The sequence below is a fragment of the Schistocerca piceifrons genome, chromosome 11 (genome assembly GCF_021461385.2).
Source record: "Schistocerca piceifrons isolate TAMUIC-IGC-003096 chromosome 11, iqSchPice1.1, whole genome shotgun sequence".
In the NCBI taxonomy this organism is placed as follows: Eukaryota; Metazoa; Arthropoda; class Insecta; order Orthoptera; family Acrididae; genus Schistocerca; species Schistocerca piceifrons.
In genome coordinates, this window is record NC_060148.1 from 64,253,460 (window position 1) to 64,270,778 (window position 17,319).

The 17,319-nt window shown below is 39.5% G+C and overlaps 1 protein-coding gene across 3 annotated transcripts in view; it reads right to left on the minus strand.

Moving 5' to 3' along the window:
• Nucleotides 1–3,793: 3,793 nt before the first annotated feature.
• LOC124720139 (transmembrane protein 98-like) overlaps nucleotides 3,794–17,319 on the minus strand; it is a 77,133-nt gene continuing 63,607 nt past the window's right edge. For all 3 annotated transcript variants that reach the window (XM_047245441.1, XM_047245439.1, XM_047245440.1), the window contains one exon: nucleotides 3,794–12,862. In XM_047245441.1, the coding sequence (XP_047101397.1) occupies nucleotides 12,764–12,862 (99 nt within the window). In that variant the 3' untranslated portion in view covers nucleotides 3,794–12,763. The remainder of the gene's footprint in view (nucleotides 12,863–17,319) is intronic.

Genomic DNA, 17,319 nt, shown 5'->3' on the forward strand with positions numbered 1-17,319 from the left:
TTGACACTTATTTCATGAGATATTTAGCCCGGTCACGATCAATGGACTACCCTGTATATTTTAGCACTGAAGACGGTCATACAGTGACCGAAATCGAACTGTAAAATAAAGGATTTCAACATTTACGATCAATGCTACCATTTATCCAAAGTATATTGATATATGCAACAGTTACACAAAATAGCTAAATTCTTATTCAAGCAGGAATTCGTAAACCTTTATTATTCAAGATGTAATTTCTTGATTACTGATGACAACAGAAAAAGAAAGATTCACAATGAATGTGTGGAGTTGATACTTGCATTGACCAAAAAGCTGTTTGTTCATAAACCGATACAAGTAATTTAAAAGCCGCCCCCCCCCCCCCTCCTGCGTTTATCCATAAACATTTTACTTTCTCCAAAAACTTCCGATTTTAAAAGTTATTTGTAGTCAAAAGTTCTCACTTTCCAGAATATTTTAATCTTAAATGATCGTTGTTTCCAAAATTCAGTACAATATTTTTGCAGCCTTTTGCTCTTTCAATCAAATAACTTGTTAGATTGGTAATTATTCAGTTTCACAAATTTCATTTTTTATAGTAAATTTCACTATATATCTATAAAATAGTACTTATAATTTAGTCTTTTTCTGATAACACAGCACACATTTCAGCTTTCTAGTTTGCTTATTATAATTTAATTTGGTGTCCTCTGATTTTGCTGTTTTAGATTAATTATTAATATGTAAAACTAAATTTTGATTTTTGCTCTCACATTCATCAGTAAGTAGGCATGCAAGACAATGTGTGTTTTAACCCATAGCTCACGCTCATTTTGTCAACATCATACAACCAGATTTAAAGTCAGTCGGCAGCAGTTATCCAAAATGTGATCATCATTAGCAGTCAGCCCTTACTTAGCTGTTGAAATATAAACTTCCCAGAGAATCAGATGTACGTTCACATTGATATGCAACTGGCACTGAAGTCAGCCGGTGTCTTATAAGCACATAAAAAACTGTGTGTCCTTATTAGCCATCACCAAAAAAATTAGTCAAATATTTAATGAAATAACTTATGTAAAAGTAAGACGTAAAACAGATTTGAGAAATATTTGACATACCTCATTTTCTGCAGGATTCTAAGCACATCCAAAGGCACATTAAATGTTTCTATAGTCTATTTTATTTATTTCATTTGAACGAATAATTTCACAAAACACCGACTCCTCCAAATGGGAAATGAAAATAATAATAATAATAATAATAATGTCATTCCTGTAATTTGTCTGCTAAGGAGGCGCAGCTTTCTCTGGTTGAACAGACACACTGTCCCGTGCCAGGCTGGCTTTGTCTGCTCAAAGAACAGACCAAGATTCCAGTTTTCTTATAAATTGTTGCTAGCCCATAATTTTATAATGTGCAGCAGCAGAAAACAGGGGGATAAATCTGCTAATGTCACACGTTATAACCAATTTCTGCCACACTAACAGGAGTTGCAATGGATTTCGTGTTTTTGTGTCTTTCAAACATTTATTTTATTGTTGACCTTTTTTTTTTATGTACTGATGTCATACAAGGACTTGCGACTTTGCCTATGAAGTTTCTTCCGCGACACACATGAAGTATCTATAAGTAAAAGATTACTTAGGTTTTACAATATCTGGATAAAGAAATGCTTCCACAGAGCGTAAATGATTGATGGAAAATCTCTTTCTTGCTGAAAATTGTTTGAACAGTAAAAGTGTCAGATCTATTGAAGAAAAAAAGTTTTGGATATTCTTGGGCACTTAGAAAGGAGACAACAATAAAGTTAAAAGGTGCTTTATCCTGCATTTTAAATATATTTTTTAACATGTTTGTATGTACATATTTTCTCAAGCTAATAAATTTTGGCGTTTTGACAAATTTTGATAATTCTCTTATGTTTTTTTTCAGTTCTCAGCACGGTGGGGTATTAGCCACATGACCTTTGTCAAGAATAACCACTGTGAATATTGTTTCAGTTATTTATAAACTTAATATATGAGGTTGGTTTGAAAAGTTCTTGGAATCACCACGAGAGGTCAGTGTTAGCACAATGAGTTGTTCACATGATATTCATTGGACTGTTGCCTGTAAACATGTGCCACGTCAGTGCTCTTGGAAGAAAGCTGTGGTGGTGACGTGGCTCTGTTGTTGTTCCTGTGTAGTGATTTGCGAAGATGGGGGAAAAAAAGGATTTGAGCAGCAATTAAGTACTTCGTAAAGAAAGGTATATAAGCAAAGAGTATTCATGCCAATTTCCAGAATACACTGGCGGACTCTGCTCCTTCATATTCAAATGTTGCCAAGAGGACAAATGAATTTAAATTTTGCTGGGAGAGCTTAGATGATGTTCTGCGGAGTGGTCGGCCAAAACGTGTCACTGCTACAGAAATCATTGCAAAAGTGCACAAAATGGTCACAGAGGATTGCCAATTGAAAGTGTGTGAAATTGCTCACACTTGCCCGATGTCATCTGAAAGGGTTATCACATTTTAACTGAAGAATTAGAAATGAAAAAATTATCTGCGAGATGGGTGCTGTGACTCTTGATGCTGGATCAAAAATGCACAGGAATGGACATATTGGAACAATGTTTGGCCTGTTTTAGGAGAAGTGAACAAGATTTTTTTTTGTGCTGGTTTGTAACCACAGGTGAAACTTGTGTGCACTACTATATCCCAGAGACAAACGACAGTCAAAGCAGTGGAAACAAGCTGATTCTCTAGCACCAAAGAAAGCAAAGACTATTCCTTTGGTGGGAAAGTTCATGGCATCAGTATTCTGGGATGCAAAGGGGATTCTATTTGTATATTATCTCCCCACTCGACAAAAAATTACAAACTGCAACAAAAGATATGTGAAAAAAGGCCAGGTTTAGCAAGGAAGAAAGTCATCTACCATCAATACAATGCGCGCCCGCACATGTGACATCGCCATGGTAAAATTACACGAACTAAGGTATGAATTGTTGCCACACCCGCCTTATTCCCCTGATATGGCTCTGTCAAGACTTCCATCTCTTCCCAAAACTGAAAATTTTTCTTGGTGGATGAATATTCACTCCAAATGAAGAATTGGTAGCCAAAGTTGACAACTATTTTGCAGGCCTGGAGGAAACTCATTTTCGAAATGGGACCAAGGCACTGGATCATCATTGAACCAAGTGCATTAATCTACAAGGAGACTACCTTGAAAAATAAAAAAAAGTTTCAGTGATGTAAGTACTTTTTTTCTATTCCATTCCGAGAACTTCTCAAACCACCCTCTTATTACGACTTTTTGTAAGGAGGAGGATTACCTTCACTGTTCAGTATAGAAAACCAGACAGCATTGAGAACATGCACAATTTTGAAGTTGAAACGTAAAATGATGCGATCATTTGCGACAAGTGGGTCTCCATACACTGTGAATGCTGAAGCAGACTCACTCGATGTGAGTTGTTGAATAACAATGTGAAAATAAAGTAACTCGCAGAAAGGAGCTTTACAAGTAATGCATGCTGGCACGTATGAAAACCGTGAGGCATTCAGGAATGACTTGTGCAAACTGAGCATTTGACACAGAAAGCTGACATTAGTTAACTTTTGGAGCAGCTATCAAAAGGGACGAGGTCACCTAGCCAATATGGCTCCACTTATCTATTCTTTATCAGGACAGCTGCTAAAAATAGTCTTTCATTTGAAACCAGTGTGGCGTGAGAAATAATAGCTTATATTTGGGCGACAGCTGTCTGGAGATATTTTCATTCACACAGTTTATTTAAACATCCTATTAAACAAGCAATGGCTAAGTTTCTGGTGGAGATGACATCAGTCCAAAAATCACAGTCTCCAAACTGTTTGTACAGGGGAAGTTACTTTGTACAACAGAATTATTGTTTAACGTATATGGTGGAGCTTTATTGTCTTTCATTACACTGATAGGTATCCAAGAAACCTTCTAACTTTAACACAGATCATAAACATGTTTATCTCTGAAAATAATTTCCATTTGTTGAATACATTACGTCCTATACCTTGTTACTAAGATCAATAACATATGTAAGTTGCATACAGTTACGCAACAGTAACATGGATAAAATACAGACATGTAGCCAAGGTTACATTCCAATGTCAACATCTCATCTCACTACATATATTGTGATAATATATAATATAATATATATAATATATATAATAATACTTATTATAGCAATAATAATAAGTTACAACATGTTAGTATAATACAGGTTACATATATAATAATAATAATAATAGTAACAACAACAATTATACAATGCAAATACAACAGTAATGCCAATAAATGTGCAACTCATGCAAATAAAAAACCTGTGTACATAAACAAATTTTGTTTTGTTATTTGTTAATACTACAAATACGTAAATACATCATTTTCATTAAATGCACAGTAGTGGATTGTTCAAAATAAAAATTTAAAAGACATATTGGCCCTCTAAATGCATCACACTTGTACAAGAAAGTGAGCACTGTCAACTCGACTTTAACATGCGGTGTGATAGGCAACAGAGTCGGCATAATTTCACCTCGTCGAGCGTGTGTGAAAATATTTTGGAACAATTTTACAGTCAGTCAACATACGGCGATGTTTATTGTGTGTTTGAGGAAGACCAAGGGGAAAACAGAAAGAATAAACATTACACAAAAAAGTGAGAATGGCGACATTCTATATATACTGCTTGATGAGAGTCAAAAGCAGCAACTGTGTACATCTACATGTTGCAAGAACAATGAGGGAGTACCTGCAGCACGGAGAAGCAGAGGGCAATAATAATAATAAAAATGCAATGCATACAAACTTAAAACTGGATATGTAAAAGAAACTTCCTTTTATATTTAATAATTCTAATAATATTTAAGTACGTAGACCATTTTCATTAAATCCACAAGGGTGGGTTTTATAAAACAAGATTTTAAAATACATGCTGCCTCCCAAATGTACCTGGACTGCCGAGCATACTATAGGGGAAGGCGGGTTTCTCACCCTGACTTTAGCATGTGGCACAACAGGCAATAGCAACGGCACAATTCTTCCAGTTTCACCTCTTTGTGTGTGTGTAAAAAATTTAGGGGCAATTGTAATATCTGTGCACATATGGTGATGCATATCATGTGTTAGTGGAAGACCAAAGGAAGACATAAAGAAACACCAGACACACAAGTGAGGCTGGTTGCATTCTACCCATATCATTCGATGTGAGTCAGAAGCTGGAACTGTATACAGCCATGTCAGAAGAGGGAAGGGGGACAACTGAAGCACGTGGAAGCAGAGGGCAAGGTCAAAGTATCCAACCTCCCTCTCCCTCTCTGCACAGCATTCAGAAGCACAGAGAGAGAGAGAGAGAGAGAGAGAGAGAGAGAGAGAGAGAGAGAGAGTGCCCTCAATAAATGGGCGAAGACAGCACCTCCAAAATGTGGCTGAACTTCCAGACTGAATTATGAGGGTAACTGAATTTCTTGCAGTGTCTGATGAGGCAGTGGAGTCTAGCTGTTGCTCAAGTGTTAAATTGTAACCAAGTTCAGTAGGTAATAGGAAAACTATGTTAGCTTTATTGCTGTACCAATATAACAATGGCAAGCAATGAAGACCTCATAACTTCATCTGTATGTGAAAATCTTGAGATTCCAGTAACTCCACTGTCAAAGAGAGATTTGAAAGAACATGGATTTTTCTAATCTGCCAACATCCAGATTTCTACTACAGTATACAGTTACACATGTGCTAACATTGTCTGTATTACTTTATATATTTTTTAACAAACCATTTTTCTTCCTCCAGTAAAATTTAACAAAATGGAGTTACGAGGTTTTCATTGCCTGCCATCAATGTTTTTATTAGAATGTACACCATATGACAAATTACAGACGGAAAAGTCCAAGACTTAATTCTCTGTTCTGTCAGAGGATGTTTCACGTTTTACCCCTAGCAATGGTTTGCCTTTGTGAACTGGCTAAGTAAATCATTTGAAAGGTGGAAGGAAGGCAAGGGTGTACCTGCTACAGCAGGACCGCAGCTAGGAAAGAACTACAGCGTTCAAAGCAATCTTCAACCTGATGACATTCAAGTTGATGGAAGTCTCACTACACATACAAGGGACAATTAGTAATGAAAGAGAAAAACTGATTAAAAATGAAACAGTTTATGGGAGGAGTTTTGTACATTAATAATTTTAGGTTGGTATCACTACGACGAGCTAAAAACAGTTGAAGGATAAAAACTTGTTTGTTTATAACTTTGATATTGCACGGTGTCTCTTCTTGAAGTTTCCACAGTAGTCTAACAACATTCAGTAATCGATTTTTTGCTTTCCGAAGGTGAAAATCTGGCTAAAATCTTTTCTTGGACGATTTTACAGTACAATGAATGTTGTACAAACTATGGATATACTTATAAAAGTGTGGAGCAGTTAAAAAATGATTTAACCTCAATGACTGATGAGCAACATCCTGGCTGGTCAGTTGAAGTATCAACCCCCTTCACTCGAAAGTTGCATTGATGACATTATTCGAGAAGACCAAAGTATTAGAGTTGAACGTATAGCAAAGACAGTTGCAATAAGTGTTGGCACAGTTCATAACCTTGTCAGAAACAAGCTCAATTACAGCAAAACAAGCGCAAGATGGGTCCAAAAAGAGTTAATCCCAAAACACGAGGAAACAAGACTTAAAGTGTGTACAGACTCGATAGAATGCTATGGAAGGGAAGGTGACCCATTTCTGAACGAGATTTTTAATGTGTGATGAAACTTGGGTTCACTCGAAGAGGCATTATGTGGAAAAAAGTTCAGAAACAACGATGTGGTCAAAACATTTGTGGAATGTGGCTCAAACAACAAGACAGACTTCTTTGCAACAGGTGCAAAAAATAACTAGTTCATTGCCGGGACTAGTGTATTAATATTGGTGGGGATTATGTTGAGAAGTACTAAAAGTCTTATTTTGTACAAACATACAGCTTCTTTTTTTTATAATAATTTGGCTCTTTAATTATTTAATTCCCTCCTAATTGAGTTAATGCAAAACCCTTCTTTTTTTGTGGTCTTGTAGCTATGATGTGGGTAGGAATTTCTTTACAGACTGATTATGAAACGATATGTTAATTTTGTGGAAACACCTGAAATATTTGTGACCGTAGACTCATCCAGCATATACTATTGGTGAAAAGTCCTCAGGTTTCCAGGCAGATGGCAGCATTAAATTATCGCGACATTTCGAAGAATGTCATACTTGTCATCTTCTGGCTCCTGGGGTTGCAAATCTTTGCAGAGAACACTTTGAGGAGGTGGCCCTTCAAACTACCTACCAAAAACCTGAGCACTACTTCTGATATGTTGACAATGTTTTTGTGGTGCGGGAGCATGGCAAGTTTCATTCTCTATGGAAAAAGAGGAGAATGGTTGTCTCCCTTTCTTGACATGCTAATCAACAGGAAGGCAGATGCCACACTAGGTCATGGAGCATATAAGAAGATGACCCATGCAGACCTTTACCCATACACAACAAGGTGCTACCATCCAGCATAATGGCAGATTGTACTGTCCACAGTGGTACATACAATGCAGGTCACGTGTGATAAACAAAGCTTCCCAGCCGAAGGCAGTATTTCACAAATATGGGTTCAGAGAAGCACAGATTAGTAGCGCAGTTGATAAAAGATGAAGCAAACTGGGAAGAGGAGAAAGAAGACAAGATACTCACTTTACTTCATAACTTGGGGGCCTCTCTCGATGCAACCTAAAAACTGTCTTATGACCACTGCGTAAGATGAAAGAGTGCTTTGGCTCTGTGGAAGACCCACTATAGCTGAATGTGGCTGGGGTATACAACATCTCTTGTGAATGTGGCCACTAATACATTGGACAAACGGTCTGCATCTCGTTTCAAAATATTAATTGGAACACCAACATCATGTAAATAGCAATTAGTTATCCGAACATTTATTATTGTGTGTTTACCAGTGTTTTAAAGAATGGTTTGTTTACTGTTTGTTTAATGTTGAGTGCACAGGTTAGTCATGATGTGGTCCAGTGATTATCTATGGATGTAGTATGTGGCAGGAAACAGTTGCCAGGAGAAGTCCGCGATAGTACTGTCAAGAACATCCCTGCATGTTATTCTATTGAAATACTATTAATTTTGTAATTAAATAAGTAGAGTCTGTATTGAGACTATGTATCAAGATTATGATGAAGTGTTAACTAACTGTACATGAAGTTTGGTTTTGGAAGTGGTCTGCAATTGTATGCTAACATGATTTCATAGACTCAAATAAATCTGCTGGAGAGAAAAAGTTATTGGAAACATTTGAATTGGAATAGTTATTTAACCTTACTGGAAACATCTGAATTGGAATACTCATTTAATCTCTTAATTTCCTGTACGGACATTAAGACATTCGAGATTTGCAGTATGTGGAATTTTCATAACGTAATGACAGTCAGTGCAATAGCATCTTTGGCAAAGGTAAATTCTGACTGGAGTGATTTCCTCTGTGATTTTGATGTTACCAGTTTTTCAAGTTACAAAAGATCTTGATATTCTCTTCCTACTGGTATAAACAAGCTGCATCAGAATAAATGTTAAGAGGAATATACATATTCAAATTATATTATGTAACAAGAGAAAGGCAAAAGACTTTTCGGTGAATTGTGGTATTGTTATTGGCGAAATGGTCATCGGCTTAAAAGAAAGCTATATATAGAGCCTCATCAATTGCAACATAACGAAAATTCACTACCCAATTTAGTGGCAACACTACAAGGCCTGTATCACTAGTTCACAAAGAAAAATCAGTGACAGCAAAGAACACCACACAGGAAGGCCACACTTTTGACTTAGCATTATAAGGGAATCCGTGGAAATAAGGATTCACAAGAATCCAGGCAATAGCAACGAATGATACCAACTTAGTTTGGCACAAAATCCTGCATTAGCGACAATATGACAAGAACTTACTCAGCACACAAGATATATTCAGAATGCCAAAGAGGGCACACCGCTAGTGTAAATATTCTGACATCTGCATATCTTGACACCTCGGTATAAGATGGTGATTATGGTAATCTTTGAAACGTTGTGCTATTTTAACACTGTCTCCCAGGTGGAAACCTGAGACTTTTTCTCAAACTGAAATATTGTAAGTTACAAGAAACTTAGTATCTTTCCAAGATATTCCTCTGTCTGTGAGGCAAGCAGACACGAAACACCGAAACACGTGCCCTATGCAGAGGGAGAATCCTTCAGGGAAGTACACTGAGGAAGCAGCCAATTCTCATTTGTGAGACATTGCAGGACATACTGAAGTAAAGATGGTTTAAATCTGACAGTTTCATAAAAGAGCTATTGACAGTAAGTCTCATAGTGACGTTTGCCTTCTGTAGCAATGATCTGAGAACACAAGCAAAGTTGCTGGCAGCCGACTCTGACGTACTCTGTTCAAATAAGGGTGATGAAACATTTTCATCATCAGAATTCGAACAGAAAGGAGGAAAAAGGCAGTCACATTCAGTTCCTGACCACCATATCACATGCTGCACTGCCCGAAGAGCAAGGCCATGTAACGCTGAACTACACATGCATTCGTTACACTCGCCTACACCACAGGATAAATTTGAAACAATACACGAGATTCACATTCTGCAAGAAAACATTTCACTGTCCAAGAAAAAGTAAATGCTTCCCAAGCGGGTGGCTGAATGACACCTCTCAGGCCTCTGTGCTGGCAATGCCTCTAGGCTTCACAGAAAAATTGGAGAGGAGCTACTTGCTACTTGCACAACTCTGCTGCAAACTACCGATTAATCTTCGAAACTATTTATCATTTCTGCCCATGTTGCTAAGGAGATTTTTGTATATGTGAAGAACAATAACATTGTATTAAGGATAGAATGTCTGAGCTCTGGTGTTGTACAATTTGACACTGCCATGCTTTCTGTGAAGCCAGCACGAGTGCTGCAATGTGGAGGAATCGCCCGCCCGCCGAGGAGATGTCCGTGTGCCCCGGCTAACCTGCTCTTGAATTACTGTATGTTTCCCACCCGGCAACAGGCAACGCATTCTTTTTGTAACAAAAATAATTTTGAATCTATGCTCAAAACTTCAAACTGCTATATTGCTTCAGACACAGAATTGAAAAACTGTATGGGGATTGGCAGCTTCCTAGCAACAGAAGAATATTACAAATTTATACCACAGACTAATGTACTCCACAAAAATACACAGTTCTCAAACAGCACGATACACAATTCATTATTATTAGAGTATGTAAAGTAAGTGAAAAATACTCTAAAAATATAGATATATTTCTACAAATATTTAATTACATCATTTACAAAATAAAGGAATGCCTCCTGCAGTCTTTTGGAGAGATTAGGAAACTGACAAGACCATTTTATTATAAACCATTGCACATACAGGAAACCACATATAATTCCCTTCATCCTAAAGATACATCTGCTGTTTACATTAACAAATTTTCAAATTACTAGCAGAGAGATGGACAGAAAATGGGCAGAATGTGCATTTTCCTCTCCCAACAATGCAGACTGTTGCGCACATTATCTCTTGTTAATCGAGGTACTTTTTTAATACCAACTTTTGCAACACACTCAAACAGTGAACAGTTTGTGCGTAAGTAACCAGGCACAGGCCATAAATATTAGTTACATAGATGAGGTCTTCTGTCTTTGAAGGAAGCACTAAATTTTGTCTCTCTCTAAAAAATCACACGAACGCTCTAGAATTTTTGGATAGTGGTCCAACTGGCAACAGAAGGCCAGAGTATCACGTAGGGGCCTCCATAAACTCTTACTAATCTGTCTTTCCATGTTACAAACTCTTTCAGTTTGCTCTTACAATATATCCCATTTCATTCGCTACCCCTTCATTCATCATTATTGTTAATAATAATATGTGGACACTAGTGCCAAAGGACTGAAACAGAGGTGATTTAATACATTTACTTACATATGGAGCAATTTGTGTCAACAACAACCCATTTGTATAAAAAAAATATGTATTGCAAAAGAGAGATCTGAGTTCTATAATAGCCTGTGAAGAGTAAACAGCATCCACTGCCTTCAGAACTAATTCTAATATGAATAAAATACACATTCTGCAGGCAGTAAAAATATAATCACTGCTCGTTAAGTCCTCATCCAGTCCTCTCCACGGCAAAATCAAAGAACATTCCAAAGGTAAACTGATTGTGAACAACAGTGCACAGCTTACAACAAAGTGTCTGTAAAAATAAAATCTGCCAAAACATGCAACCCAATCAATTAATTTTCATCAAAGATAAATGAAGACAGTTAATCGTAAACAGATATCCAACATTTGCACATCATACATTTATTAAAGAATTAAATATGCAGCAATTGTATCAATTACACATGTGTGACAGCGAGAAAATGTAGTTCACATTTCAATCATCCTCCAACTAGCAGAAAATTCATTTTTGACAACACACAGACTGCCACATATTTTCTTCCTTATTCACCATTTGCACACGAAAAAATAACAAAGTTGACTCCCCGACAGTAAATGTTTCAAATGTACTCTTTCCATTGAATGTTGTGCATATATATCAATATCATTTACTATGTCTGTGGTCTTCTGAACCAGTATACTGCATGAGCAATCTTTTAAATCTAAATAACTATGCTAATGGAAGACGGTGGATCAATTAGTTACATAAGTACATGACACTACACCACACCTTCACCAACCCGAACACTGCCTGCCGACAGAAGAGTATGCCTGTGCCACCTGATGGCAGAACCGTGCAAAAAACCTCCATCCCACTCTCGTCACCAGGCACTGATGTACAAAACGTAACAAGGTTATTCCTACTAACTACACCAGTTTCTCACTTTTATCTCCCACATGCAGAAATAATTACATCATCTATGATGTTTTATATCAACATCTCCAACAACATTAAATTAGTACAAGCAATATGTATGTAGGATCATCCCCTCCCTCCTATCTTCCCAGAAATACATAGGAAATGCTAAAATCTAAGAAACAGATTCTGAAAATAAGTTTATGCTTAGATATATTATCAAAAGAGTTGATATATACAAAACAGTATACATATAGCAAAAATACGACTGTTACATTGAAACAGTCATGGTGTAAGTAATATATTTAAATTTTGTTTTTGTATATAACAAAATTTAACATGTAAATGTACATCGGATTAAAAAGTAATTAATTACTGTGATTCTGGGTGTTTAGAAGTACTGTAGAGAGAAAAAAAGTCTTTGAGTCTAAACATGATTCCATATAAGAGTTTTATGGAAGTGAAAGTAGGAAATGAAAACTTTTAAAGCACATTTCATTTCAGGAAGCCACTGTAGTCAGGATTACAGATTAAACAGAGTGTACAAAATATATAGTCACACAAATATATTGTTTATATATCAAATATGGGCAGGTTAAGTATCTATGCCTCATTTTCATTTTCTGCTACAGACGGTCTCAGAGATTCTTCACTCAAAAGGAGCTCTAAATAAATTCTGCCTCAATAAAACTGTAGAACCTCCAAAACACAGTCGGAGCTCTTCATTAGGCACTAGAGTTGTAGACATATTCAATTTTGTGCAGCAGTGAGAGACTGCACCGAGATTCTGTTTTTGGGCAAGTGTCTGGATAAAACAGCTCCCACATTACGTGGAATGCACACAGAAAAAGGATATTTTGGGGAAAAGAGAGGATGCTGTAGAGGTGGTGAAGCGGCCCTACAGAGGGGTGGTGGACGGTGGTGCCGGTGGGCCCGTGCCCATCACACTCTGGATGCGAACTGCGGCCTCCTGGGACAGCGCCGCCTCGCGCAGTACCTGGAAAAAACACACGTGTGGCAGAACTTAGCGCAACAGATTACCGCAGGGTCACAGCCCAGAACAGCGGAGTCACGACTGACAAGTTTTAAACTTGGCAATGAAGATAAAATAATTTGTTATTTACCCACAAAAAGCAGGATTTTGAATAAACATTTGGGAGCTTAAGTGAAATCAATTCCTGTTCAGTGTAGTACTTGCCTTAAGACAGTGAAAAATATATGCAGAATGTACAGGGTGCATGGCAACATGACTTTCTGATATCAAAACACAATAAAATCCATTTTATGAATTGAGGGGGTAGCATAACACTTTGCTTAAAACTTCTGGGCTTATAGGCCGTGGTAGAAGTATAAAACTCTCCCCTGACGTTTCGTCTTGTAATCTCCCCACGGAAAATTACCCTCTACCACACAATAATTAATAATGGTCAATCAAATCATCCACATTTATTCACTTTTGAAAAGTATCTGATCGGATTTTCTAGTAATATATGCGCCGACAGCTCGTCGACGCCAAGGTATTTTTCTAGTACGTTTATTCTTTGGAATAACAGAGATACATATATGTATTCTCCATGGTTATTATGGACGGATAACTAGGACAGCTTCGGAAGTATCTGTTGGAAGATTGTCGGGTTGCTAAAAGAAACATATTTGCTCTTCTTCTCGCTAAAGCGAGCTATTAACGTTTGTGCCACTAGCGGGTTATTTGAAGAGAGAGAAAAACTGTAAACGCCAATTAAGTAAGACTTGGAATCAACAGAAAACGGAACATGTAATGGAGATGGATTGAATATACAATTTTCCTCAGAAATAAGGTTTGTGACCCTTTTATTCTAGAGTGAATGACGAATGAGTTCTCTGTCTGAATCATTGATGATTGTCTTGGCCCTGTAATTAGTGGGGAAGTTTCAGTTGTGACGAAGAGAGCCTGCAATCACCGACATTTTATAAAATCGTCCAAAAAGGCTTCGGACACATCTGAAATTCTAAATCTGTCGTAAAATGAACGAATTGTTCAAACGATCGATTTTCCCAACTGAATGCAGCGCTTAACAATAATAATAGATATAAAGATCTTTTACAGCAAGCCAGCCACTGAATATTAAGACGAAGGGCTCCACCAGAGATTCTATTGGGCTGAGTTCACGTAATGAAATATTATATTTAAAACTGTATATAGATAAAGGACAGAGAGAGAGAGAGCGAATGAAATTGGAGAAAATACGCAGAATCCTCCATTAGTATAATTGTTTGCCTGTCTTATCACAGATCAGCCTAAAGATAAAACAGGAGGCCCTTACTTTACTGTACAGGTTTATGTGTGAGAGACATTACACCAAGTTAGCGGCAAGCTGCATTCACATACTTTCATCATTTACAGTATAATCCATTATAGTCTCCAACTGCAGCAGACATCCTCAGAGGTACAGCAGCGAACAGTTCGCTGCTGTATCTCCGAGGATGTCTCCTGCAGTTGGAGACGAAACGTCAGGGGAGAGTTTTATACTTCGACCACGGCCTATCGGCCCGGAAGTTTTAACTGAAGACAATACCGACTGTGAAAGCCTACATTTGATAACACTTTGGGTGAAGTGATGTGTTATTCCCTCCATCTCTCTAACCGACAAAAGAAAGTTGTGACTGTGAACAAGCATTTTGTTATTTTAGTAATTAAGCGTTTCTTTTGGACCACATACTGTGCAAGAAATTTTGTTTCTTTTGTGCTTGCCAAGAGAGTGAAAATGGATACAGCATATCCATCAGGCAGGGCTGATGGGCATCTGGATTCCTGCACAGAGACAGCTACTCATCACAAAAATGCCACCCCACCTCGGAGATTCACTGCAGACCACAGAACCTCGACACGCACGACAATGGTCGTGACATCATTTATCGAGGGAGACTCTTAGGAGACAGACCGAGCTAAATGACAGAGGTAAATATGTACTGTGAGCTTCATTAAAGCTTTGCTGTTGTAAAATCTAACACGAAATGTAATAAAGTAGGTGAAATACACTCCCGGAAATTGAAATAAGAACACCGTGAAATCATTGTCCAAGGAAGGGGAAACTTTATTGACACATTCCTGGGGTCAGATACATCACATGATCACACTGACAGAACCACAGGCACATAGACACAGGCAACAGAGCATGCACAATGTCGGCACTAGTACAGTGTATATCCACCTTTCGCAGCAATGCAGGCTGCTATTCTCCCATGGAGACGATCGTAGAGATGCTGGCTGTAGTCCTGTGGAACGGCTTGCCATGCCATTTCCACCTGGCGCCTCAGTTGGACCAGCGTTCGTGCTGGACGTGCAGACCGCGTGAGACGACGCTTCATCCAGTCCCAAACATGCTCAATGGGGGACAGATCCGGAGATCTTGCTGGCCAGGGTAGTTGACTTACACCTTCTAGAGCACGTTGGGTGGCACGGGATACATGCGGACGTGCATTCTCCTGTTGGAACAGCAAGTTCCCTTGCCGATCTAGGAATGGTAGAACGATGGGTTCGATGACGGTTTGGATGTACCGTGCACTATTCAGTATCCCCTCGACGATCACCAGTGGTGTACGGCCAGTGTAGGAGATCGCTCCCCACACCATGATGCCGGGTGTTGGCCCTGTGTGCCTCGGTCGTATGCAGTCCTGATTGTGGCGCTCACCTGCACGGCGTCAAACACGCATACGACCATCATTGGCACCAAGGCAGAAGCGACTCTCATCGCTGAAGACGACACGTCTCCATTCGTCCCTCCATTCACGCCTGTCGCGACACCACTGGAGGCGGGCTGCACGATGTTGGGGTGTGAGCAGAAGACGGCCTAACGGTGTGCGGGACCGTAGCCCAGCTTCATGGAGACGGTTGCGAATGGTCCTCGCCGATACCCCAGGAGCAACAGTGTCCCTAATTTGCTGGGAAGTGGCGGTGCGGTCCCCTACGGCACTGCGTAGGATCCTACGGTCTTGGCGTGCATCCGTGCGTCGCTGCGGTCCGGTCCCAGGTCGACGGGCACGTGCAACTTCCGCCGACCACTGGCGACAACATCGATGTACTGTGGAGACCTCATGCCCCACGTGTTGAGCAATTCGGCGGTACGTCCACCCGGCCTCCCGCATGCCCACTATACGCCCTCGCTCAAAGTCCGTCAACTGCACATACGGCTCACGTCCACGCTGTCGCGGCATGCTACCAGTGTTAAAGACTGCGATGGAGCTCCGTATGCCACGGCAAACTGGCTGACACTGACGGCGGCGGTGCACAAATGCTGCGCAGCTAGCGCCATTCGACGGCCAACACCGCAGTTCCTGGTGTGTCCGCTGTGCCGTGCGTGTGATCATTGCTTGTACAGCCCTCTCGCAGTGTCCGGAGCAAGTATGGTGGGTCTGACACACCGGTGTCAATGTGTTCTTTTTTCCATTTCCAGGAGTGTACATATGCGATAAAGAAGTAGCATGTGAATTTATTTTGTAGCGACTACTGTACGAGCTTTTCAGCTGGGATGGACTTGGCATCTTCGAGAATGGAGTTGCTGCCTCAAGACAGAGCAACATGATCCAATCAAACAGTTAATACAGATAAGTAATGGTGATCACAAACACTCGAGTCCACTTCATACGACACCTGAACAACGGTAAGTGCATTACTTTCCAGAATCAGAAGTTTTGATTTTTTAAATAATACAGGTATGAATCTAATGGTTTGTTTTATAATTTTGAAAATCTATCAGGTAGGTGGTGCCCCCCATTGGCCAGGTGTGGCTACATAACTTCCTTGTTTGACACGGGCACCATTCAGGCAGTTGTAGCAGGGCGGGAGCAGTCTCATTTGACAGATGACAGGGTTGTCCTCTTGCAGGTCAGTCACCATCACACACTGGAACAGTAAGAAGTGTGCATTTGCCACCGAGGTCTATTTTTCGAATGGACAATCTGTGATCACAAGGAAGCGCTCCTTCCGAAATCACCTCAATGTAGCCCTGTTAGGCCATGTCCCAAACTGGAAATCAATTATTACACGGGTTACTAAATTCGAGTACGGCAAGACGAAGAACTGCGGTCCCTCGTCTTGTCGGATCATGTGAGAACACTGAGGCAATGAGCTCCAATCTTGCAATCCTCACGGTGTTCTGCATGCAGACATCATCTGCCCCCGGACTTTCCTGTCACTCACTGAGCCAAATTCTTCACGCTGCCCTTCATTACCATCCGTACAGGTTGGCGATTATGAAGGAACTCTCCAAATGAATGAATGTGAGGCACTTCTCAAAAATGTTCATGAGGATGCTTCTCGTGCTGGAGTTGGCAGTCGCGTGTGTGTGTGTGTGTGTGTGTGTGTGTGTGTGTGTGTGTGGGTGGGCGCGCGAGTTAGCGGGCGTGTGCGCTGAAAGCTATAAGTGAGTGTCTTTTGATTGTGCCTGTCTGCAACTTGATGTGGCTTCATTGCAG